The sequence below is a fragment of the Bos indicus genome, chromosome 7, assembly GCF_029378745.1.
Source record: "Bos indicus isolate NIAB-ARS_2022 breed Sahiwal x Tharparkar chromosome 7, NIAB-ARS_B.indTharparkar_mat_pri_1.0, whole genome shotgun sequence".
NCBI lineage: Eukaryota > Metazoa > Chordata > Mammalia > Artiodactyla > Bovidae > Bos > Bos indicus.
In genome coordinates this window covers 47307809-47318550 of record NC_091766.1, presented here as the reverse complement: position 1 = coordinate 47318550, position 10742 = coordinate 47307809, and the positions used below count along the sequence as shown (strand labels likewise).

The window sequence follows — 10742 nt, the reverse complement described above, 5'->3', positions numbered from 1 at the left end:
TAGAGACATCTACAGAATAAAACCAAATGAACTTTTGGCCTGTCTAATACTAAGGTCAAGTAGCACCAGAAATAATTCCTCTGATTCAAAGAAGTAGCAGAAATTTAAGAGACGATGATGATGATGATGATAACAATAAAAGTGTAGTTGTGTGGCAGGCACGGTTTTAAGCACTTGTATTATTTTACTTAATCTTCCTACAAATAGACATTTACTTTACAGATCAGGAAACTGAGGCACAGAGTGGTTAAGCAACTTGCCTAAGCGCAGAGTTAAAAAAGCTCTGAGGCCCAGGGCTCAAATGCAGGCAGGCGGACTCCAAAGCTAAAAGCTATTCTCTCTCTCAATCATCTGGTCAAGACCTTTAATTTTAGATAGGGCTAGAGAAGGGAAATTAGTGGTTAAACTAAAAAACTCCAGACTCTAGATTCAAATCCCTTTTCAAAACAAAACAAAACTAAACTAACAAAGAAAAACACATCAACTCTCTTATAAACAGAATAAAACATACTGATTACTCTGAGCAAACCTCAAGCTGGCTGGAAAGGTTTGTATATTCATTTTCTACCACTAGTGCACAAACACAGATAACACAGCTGGTCACAGAAACTGATAATCTCCTTGTTTTTAAGACTCTACTCAACGAAACATGTTCAATCAAAAGAGAAGAGCCCCCCAAACAAACAAAAAAACACATTAAGCAGATTTTGAGATTTATTAAAATAAAGTATTAGCAAACAATATGCAAAAACAAAGTTCTTAAAAGAGTTATGGCTTTGAAAAGCACAATATAGTAAAACCTAATACATATTTATAAGTATCAAAATGATAACAGAATTGAAGCATGTTGCTAGAATTTCATTTTCTACAACATAAACAGAAGGAGAACAAGTACAAGTAAGAAGCAGACCTATAGTGCAGCCATTGGTTTGGTCTTTATCATCCTCATATGAAGCATCTTTTTAAGAGAACACTGGTAGGATTACACATATATACCCAGTTTTCATGATTACAATTCTACTCAATTTTAATGCAAGCGATTTTCAAAATGCAACTTTAACCAACCACGTTGAAAAGCAAAGCACTCGCCCAACTATTATCTTCAAGAGTCCCTACAGTTAAAATACTTTATGAATAAATCAAAGCAACATCATCTCCAATGGTATTAGACTATTATAAAAGATTTCTGACTCTAATAAAAGATTTCTTCTTTATTTGGGATTGCTTGGCCTCACTGGAGTTCTGTTATAGCTAACACCAGCTAGTAGTAAGAAGGTACTATCTATCGATAGGGTAAAAAAAAAAAAATCTACCTCTACACAAAAATTCAAACTTTTAAAAAACAGTATCCTCAAATAAATCCTTAAAGGACTATGGTTTACAACAATTTCAAATTTTAAGAATTTTAAGAACTGAATTATTTGGATGAGAACTAAACAAACCTTTCTCACTCTGTCATAAATAACAGAAGAATCCCGTTCTGAGACTGGATCTTTTCAACAAAACAACTCATCACTTGTTTTACAGCAATTGCTACCAGCAAATATTACAGATAAGCTCTTATTTAAAAAAAAAAAGATTGATAAATTTTTGAAATTTATTTTTTTTCAATTTGAAAAATTGAAAAAATTCTCATTTGTTTCTGTAAATCATCCAATTTTAAAGTAACACTTCAATTATAATAATTCATTTTAAAAGAGAAGTTTCTATTATGAAAAAGCCAATATAACAAAGGCTTGACAAATACTCTTACCTCTTGTAATTAGGACATGCTAAACTGTAATCCAGTGAATTGCAAAGAACGGTCCACCTTTCTGTTTAGCAGATAGAACCATTTACGCAGAATGCATGCCTCAGATTCTCTCCACACATGCATCTTCTATGAGAAGAAAACCTCCTCAGAGTCCCACCTGTGTTAGTGAGGAAAACGCTATTCTCTGAGGGAGATAGGCATCAAACCCGTGATTACCACCCAAGAAATGCTGTGCTAGTATCTGAGGAGATGTCCCTAAACCAATACTTAGGAAAACTCCCGCCAATAAAAATCACCAAAGACTTCTAAAACCACCAGGCTATCTACTATGTTAAAAGATTCTTGCTTATCTAGTTGATGGGTATAATGAGGACACATTCATAATTCCTACCAGAGAGACTTAAGTAAGAATCTATTATAATAAGATAAGGAAAAGCTCTGAGCCTCTTCAAAGTTAGTAGGTCCAAAATTTTAATCATCATTAGAAGACAAATTTAATAATTATAAAAGATGTATCGTTCTTCAGAAAATATAAAAGATATTAATATATTTTTAGTGGGAGAGTTATAATGACCTAACGTAACGTTAAGCAAGCAACTAGAAAAAGTATAAAGAAACAGATCTAAACTGGGATATTAGATGCTCTCTGCAATGGAAGTACAACACTTAAACAGGTACTATCAAACTTGAATTTACAGTTTCTCTGTTACTGGCATGATTTCATTTTTGCATAAACTTTCTCCTTTAAAAGAACACTATGACAGGGGAACTGTTTCTTCCGGGTACTCTAAGATAATACTGAAGGTTACATAATGTGAGCCCCAGTCCTTATCTTGACAACAGACTTCAGATCTAAATACTTACTGATCATTTTCCATCCTAAAAGAATGTCTTACTCTCAAATGTTATGAAAAGTATAAAATAGCTATACCCTCTTTTCATACTGTTAGGTATAACTTACTGAACTACCTAGTAATCTTATTGTGGATTTCACCTCAGAAACCCAGCCAATTCTATTCTCATAGTTTACTTATATAACAAGAGAATGGAAAAATGATTTATATTCTGTTGTATATATTTGACATTTAGATCGATGTTTTCTTTAAATTTTCTCTAAAGGAAAAAAGTTCACTTCAGTAGATCAATAACATGCCTACTAGTTTATACTCCGTAACTTAAGCCAGGTAATTATGTAGAGATACAATAGTGAGATGCACCTCTTAAATTCTGCTGTTGTTTTTTTTTTTTTTCCAGTCAGTATATTTTTGTTGCTTTAATACATTGACTGATTGATTGATTGCCTTCGCTCAGTTGTGTCCGACTCTTTGTATCTACCTACCAGGCTCCTGTGTCCATGGGATTTTCCAGGCAATAGTACTGGAGTGGATTGCCATTTCCTTCTCCAGGGGATCTCCCCAACCCAGGGATCGAACCGGGTCTCCCGCATTGTAGATAGACGATTTACCGTCTGAGCCACCAGGGAAATCTTACTTTAATACATAACTGAGATTAATTTTGATTCTATTCTTCTTTTTCTCATTTACCAAACTGGATGTAGTTTTATTATTCCCAGGCTCTGTCTTTTCAGTTGGCGTATATTTATATGCTGTAATGCTATAAAACAAGATCATTTTGGGTGTGATGATGCTTTCATAAATTTGACTATAAACCATTCTGGAGATTAAATAAAAACTTAGAACTGTAATTTTATGAAATGGTTTCTTTCAGAGGTACTTTTCTCATTGGTAAAATTTTAGTTTTTTTAATCTTACTGGCTAATTTTTATTTCCCATCCAGTCCTGTACTGAGCATCGTCAAGAATTACAGGATCTGCTGGATTGAATGAAGTTTTCATGTAAAACCCAGGGGTGTGGAGTTAACAGCTTTTAGGAAATACAATAGGCTTATACTTTTCCATGAAACTCTTACCAGTTAATAGCTTCAGTACTGTCATTCATGAAACACAACTCTTTAGAGAAAACACAGAAAAAGCCAATCACATAAAATCTTGCTAACTCTAAAGGTTGCTACATGAATAAAAACAATTTTTAATTAACTCAGTTGAAAGCATCAATAAAAACAATAGTTTCCATCAGTTCAGGCCCACTGATGTTGATTATTGATTACATGCATATGCCAGTCACCCTAGGTGATTTTTCTACAAATGTGTTTCAAAGATTGTGCCATGAACCGGCTAAGTGTACAATGATGTAAATAGCTAAGTTCTATCACTAAGCAAATAATCCTCTTTTGTGTGGCTGACACAATTCCGGAAGACTGAGAATGCATGTCGTATAAAACTGATGTTTAAGGCTCAGGTTACTATCAGAGATTTTCACTTAGCAAAGGACTGAGAGCTGAAACATGAATGGCACTGCATCTGAGAAAACTAAAGCCATCCATTGGCTGCACTTTATAAAAGCAGTAAATAATGTTACAGAAAACAAAAAACTGCATTCTCCTTTCCTCAAAAATGCATTTTTTCCCCACATAAAAGCAGAAAGGGCAAAGAAGAAAGTCTAACAAAACTAACATTTTAAAAAGAAGATTGACATGGCTCCACATATTTTCAAAAGACACTGAAAAATAAGCTTCTTCTAATAGGTAAATTAGGTGATTTCCCCCCTCCAAAGTAACATCTTTGTTCTTCATGCCATAACTAAGTGTCCACTGTACTGTTTCTTAGGAAAAGAGGTTATGCGTCCTTCACTCAAAGCCCTTACATATGACTGATTAAAAGAATATTTTAGAGTTTTTGTGTCTTTCCTAAGGATTGTTGAGACTAGCATCCACATAGGTGCTTAAAAAAATGGAAGAGCATGCATGGTAACTGAGAGAACAGTCTGTATTCTTTGATATGTGAATGTTTTCAAACCAGCTAGCTCAACAACCACTGCTGATTCATACATCAGATAGGTGGCCTCATCATTGGGGCCAGGCTGAAGAGGCTCCTATGGCTATAAGACACAGGTCCCTGCATGGGAGACTGATGTAAGTTAACAGCAATGGGATTAAGTAGATTTTCCAACATTAATATCATCCGTAAAACTGCAAGGAATTAAAAAGAAACCTTAAATTGGAGCTACAGGATAACAGTCTAATAATCTAGGCTGAAAATACAACAAAAGCTAGAAAAAGTATAACTTTCTATAACTGTAATCTATAAATTGCAGTGTTTAATACAAAAGGGGTACCAAGGAAGCAAGGATGAGCACTTAAGTCCAAGTCACTAGAGTGTGTTTCACGAAGGTTACACTAAAAACTGTCACCCATCAAAGTGCAAAATAAAAGATTAATGCATGTCAAAATTAGAGTTCTTGCAATATTGGCCAAAAGCAGCAAACATAGCTGAGCACGGCCATGCACGCACTGTCACTAGCCATTAAGTAGTACTCGTGACAGATGTGAGTAAAAGACATATAATGGAGATCTGCTGTTCGCAGAAACTTTTTTTATAAAAGGAGAAGTTTTACAAAAGATATACTGAGTGGAGTCACAACACACTGACGACATTTAGCTGTATTAAATGTAAATTTTATGATGTCACTTAGAAAATTATCACTTGGCTTTTATTGAACACTACTTGTTAGAGCAGTGCATAGTGTTCCATCAAATAAAAGATTTTTTTTATAGTTTCTTTTAAGTCCCTACCATATGCTTTTATAAAACAATGATATATACTTTTTTAAAGTTGGTGGGACTAAGAAACTGGTAAAAGCACAGTTCTGCAGAATCAAGACTAGAACGGAAGACTTTCAATGAACACCCTCTTATACTGCTAAAATTCTTTACCATGTGATGCATTACTTTTCCAAAAAAAATTTCACAAATAAAAAAACTGTTGGGACAATAAGGCAAAAGTATGTTCCAGTTTAAGATCAATGCCAAACTTTTGAACCAGGGCACAAGACTTGCTCTGCATCTTTCACAACACTTTTGAGAGTTAATCACATGAACATGAATACAAACAAATGTTGATTCATCACAAAAACAAATGTATTGGTCACAATTACGTAGAAAAAAAACAGGCTGTAAAATCTGTTTTCCATGTAAGCTCACAGTATCTGTACTGGAAGTTTCCCTAAAATTAAAACAAGTCCACTAATAATGTAACTGAGAAAGGACACTTCTGCACTATGAAACAGAAGAAATGGGGTTTAGCGGGGAGCCCATCTGAGTGAGGACTTTATCTAGCCACTGAAGAGGCCCATGAAGATGAATCTCAATCCAACACGGGGTGCTGGTAACATCTTGCCGGTGATACTCTGCTCCCCAGCCCTATGAAAATGAACAGATAAAACAACAAGCCATTTTTTAAATCATTAACCAGTCTAAACCAATTTCCACACGTGTCCGACTCTTAGCGACCCCATGGACTGCAGCCCACCAGGCTTCTCCGTCCATGGGATTTCCCAGGCGAGAGAGTGCTGCAGTGGGGTGCCATTGCCTTCTCTGAACAAAAAAATAAACTTTTAACGTTAGAGATACACAGAATGTAACCTAAAAGAAAAACTCTCAAAACCAACCTTAGCATTCACTATGGAATTAAAGCAAAACAATAGCTACATCATAACAACATATAATCCCTTAATAGAAATTCTTGAGGCAAGATACATTCCAGAATTCTTTTTTCTTTTTTTTTTTTAATTTTTAGAAAGTTAGTAATGGTGCAATACCTCATAATTAAAACATCAATAATTCTGCAATGAGCTATATAGTCTCTCTTTAATGGATAAATAAAACCCATATATAGCCTCATGTTAGTTCACATCAGATTTTGTTAACAAAAAATTTTTAATTTTTAGGTTTTTTGTTTTTTTTTTAAACATCAGATAAGGCACTGTAAAACTGAGCAATGCATGCAAATGTAGTTAAAGTGGAAATGATATATCATTATCCTTTAAGATGGGAAACTACTGGGATGAACTGAGCAGCACCACTTTAGCCAAAAACTCCAAAGAATAAAACAGAATTTTTCACTTTTATTTGCTGGATGTATCAAGTTCTTTGCTTTACTGCTTACAGTAGTCCTTGCCTAGGAAAACCAAGTGGGGTGTGATGAGGGCGGAGTGGGTAACTAGATTAAACATGAGAGCCATGTTTCTATAACAGGGAAGGGAAATGCCTTCAGGGCTACTGATAAACTGCTGCACAAAAAGGCCTGTAACAAGCAGCAAGGAAACACTGGGCTGTGGGACTGTGGGCCAGAAAGAAAAAATCCTACACAGAGCATTTGACAATTACTCTTCTTTGGCTAAATCCTTAAGCCAAAGGAGCACAGGTTGCTAAAAGAGATCACTAAAATTCTTTCTAAATTTTGCTCATGAATCATCATTTACAATGCCAATAAAATCAGGCCAAGAGCAAATGATAAATTCGAAAAGTTCTTTCAATTTTGCAAATCCTTAATAACAGAGCTTAAATCAAGGAAAAATAATTTTATTATGGTGATTAATTCTTTAAGTCAATCTAAGGGATCTAGTAATAATTGAAATTGCTAAAACTAAAGGAACTTAAAAAGCAGTTTTAATATTAAATGCTTCTTGGCAATTTAGCTAAAATTTAACTGAAATTCTTTATAAACTCAGCCCCTACTCAATACCAATATCAAGCATTTTATTATAATGTCTAAATTATAAAATAAAATCACAGACCAATCATGTGGTTTAAGTTATGAAGTTAAGAATTTTCTTTAGAAACCTGTTAAATCAGGTCAGAAGTAATTACTACCTTTCATTTAACACAGACTTTTAAAAATTATAACCTACAGACATATAATACACATGTTATATGTTACAGTGACTCAAATTAAGCTACAGGTCTCAACCCACTCACCTTGACAAAACTCATTCGAATGGTACACATTTTGGTGAGCTCATATACTGCCTCAAATCCATGGTTGACAGACTGAGCCAGAAGCTGAGCAAATTCCTGATTGTTAAAAATTTTGAGGCTGCAGCTGCTGGGAATCTTACAGACAGTGGTAGGATGAAAGCCATGATGAAAGTTGCAGTTCCTACTCTGAACAAATATGCTGCTGTCACTGAGGCACTCTGCATATACCTCTCCACCAACATAGTACAGATGAACACCTTAAAAAGACAAGAATTACAAAAGCCACCTTCACAAAGCAGTATAATAAAATTGAAGAGGTTGCATGAGGTAAGACAAAATAACTACTATAGAGCAAGTCTTCAAATAGAAACTACCACTAGATGGCCTTATGTTGCTGAAGACAGTCGAGGCTAATGTCTGCCTGAATATTCATGAGAAGGACTGATGCTGAAGCTGAAATTCCAATAACTTTGGCCACCTGATGTGAAGATCTGACTCATTGGAAAAGACCCTGATGTTGGGAAAGACTGAAGGGAGGAGGAGAAGATGACAGGGTATGAGATGGTTGGATAGCATCACCAACTCAATGGACATGAGTTTGAGCAGGCTCTAGGAGTTTGTGATAGACAGGGAAGCCTGGCTTGCTGCAGTCCATGGGGTCGCAAATAGTCGGACACGACTGAGCGACTTAACTGAACTGAATGACTACCTAAATCTAAAATGATCCTCAAATAACTAAGACTTAAGCCTCAAGTTGGCAGCATATTAGATTATCAGTTCTCAGAGTTGCTTTTTTTCCCCCTTTTCCAACGTTTTATGATCTCTATGAGAGAAATAATGGCCAAAAAAATTCCCCAAGAAGGCACCTTATGATGAGTCCTTTCAAAGAAATGTTTAGTGCTATCAACTATCATGAATAGCTGGTTGGCAAAAGAGTTCTGCACTCTTTTTGCTAACGGAAGGGTTTGCATCATTGGGAAAAAAAAAGAAAGCAAGCTAAGTCATATAATGTTAATTTCAGGTCATAGGAAGAGTCTTTAAATGGCAGATTTATTTTCAGTTCAGTTCAGTTCAGTCGCTCAGTCGTGTCCGACTCTTTGCGACCCCATGAATCGCAGCATGCCAGGCCTCCCTGTCCATCACCATTTCCCGGAGTTCACTCAAACTCACGTCCATTGAGTCGGTGATGCCATCCAGCCATCTCATCCTCTGTCCCCAATCCCTCCCAGCATCAGAGTCTTTTCCAATGAGTCAACTCTTTGAATGAAGTGGCCAAAGTACTGGAGTTTCAGCTTTAGCATCATTCCTTCCAAAGAAATCCCAGGGCTGATCTCCTTTAGAATGGACTGGTTGGATCTCCTTGCAGTCCAAGGGACTCTCAAGAGTCTTCTCCAACATCACAGTTCAAAAGCATCAATTCTTCGGCGCTCAGCTTTCTTCACAGTCCAACTCTCACATCCATACATGACCACTGGAAAAACCATAGCCTTGACTAAACGGACCTTTGTTGGCAAAGTAATGTCTCTGCTTTTGAATATGCTATGTAGGTTGGTCATAACTTTCCTTCCAAGGAGTAAGCGTCTTTTAATTTCATGGCTGCAGTCACCATCTGCAGTGATTTTGGAGCCCCCAAAAATAAAGTCTGACACTGTTTCCACCGTTTCCCCATCTATTTCCCATGAAGTGATGGGATCAGATGCCATGATCTTTGTTTTCTGAATGTTGAGCTTTAAGCCAACTTTTTCACTCTCCTCTTTTGCTTTCATCAAGAGGCTTTTTAGTTCCTCTTCACTTTCTGCCATAAGGGTGGTGTCATCTGCATATCTGAGCTTATTGATATTTCTCCCGGCAATCTTTATTCCAGTTTGTGCTTCTTCCAGCCCAGCATTTCTCATGATGTACTCTGCATATAAGTTAAATAAGCAGGGTGACAGTATACAGCCTTGACGAACTCCTTTTCCTATTTGGAACCAGTCTGTTGGTCCATGTCCAGTTCTAACTGTTGCTTCCTGACCTGCACATAGGTTTCTCAAAAGGCAGGTCAGGGGGTCTGGTATTCCCATTTCTTTCAGAATTTTTCACAGTTTATTGTGATCCACAGTCAAAGGCTTTGGCATAGTCAATAAAGCAGAAATAGATGTTTTTTCTGGAACTCTCTTGTTTTTTCGATGATCCAGCTGATGTTGCCAATTTGATCTCTGCTTCTTCTGCCTTTTCTAAAACCAGCTTGAACATTAGGGAGTTCACAGTTCATGTACTGCTGAAGCCTGGCTTGGAGAATTTTGAGCATTACTTTACTAGTGTGTGAGATGAGTGCAATTGTGTGGTAGTTTGAGCATTCTTTGGAATTGCCTTTCTTGGGGATTGGAATGAAAACTGACCTTTTCCAATCCTGTGGCCACTGCTGAGTTTTCCAAATGTGCTGGCATATTGAGTGCAGCACTTTCACAGCATCATCTTTCAGGATTTGAAAGAGCTCAACTGGAATTCCATCACCTCCACTAGCTTTGTTTGTAGTGATGCTTTCTAAGGCCCACTTGACTTCACATTCCAGATGTCTGGCTCTAGGTCAGTGATCACACCACTGTGATTATCTTGGTTGTGAAGATCTTTTTTGTACAGTTCTTCTGTGTATTCTTTTTTTTAATTAAAATAGTTTATTAGCTTTTCTTTTACTATAAACATGAGGAAGAAAAACCACATAAGTTGTAGCATTGTTTTCAAAATAAAACTGCAATCAATACTTGAATCTCCAAGCTCCATAAACAATATTTTTTGAGGTGGTAGATTGTAATATTTTTATATCCATTATTTATCATTTATGTCTGTGTCCTTTAAAAATGATGGAACCTGTGGCACTCAATATAATGTGAAGCCTTGCTATAAAGAGAGAAGTATTTCTGGCCCAGAAATGCTTTGTTGACAGGCAAAATTCCTAGGATTACATTTGAGAAGGTAGGAGGAGAAAGATTTTACATAGTTGAGAACACTTTTTTTTTTTAATGTTTCAAGTTTAGGTGACATCATTACCAATTTCCTTAAAGACTGATTACTGGACCTCCCTGTCTTTTAATGGGCTTCCTGGTGGCTAAGTGGTACCCTGTGTTTTAAAAAGCCTGAGGTAAGGATTCCTAAGATTTATCTTTGCTCAAAT

General features: G+C 36.2%; 1 protein-coding gene across 1 annotated transcript in view; it reads right to left on the bottom strand.

Moving 5' to 3' along the window:
* Positions 1 to 701: 701 nt before the first annotated feature.
* SMAD5 (SMAD family member 5) overlaps positions 702 to 10742 on the bottom strand; it is a 62370-nt gene continuing 52329 nt past the window's right edge. The window contains exons 6-7 of the mRNA XM_019964960.2: positions 7589 to 7845; positions 702 to 6031 (exon numbers count right to left, since the gene is read on the bottom strand). Coding sequence (XP_019820519.1) covers positions 5888 to 6031; positions 7589 to 7845 — 401 coding nt within the window. The 3' untranslated portion in view covers positions 702 to 5887. The remainder of the gene's footprint in view (positions 6032 to 7588; positions 7846 to 10742) is intronic.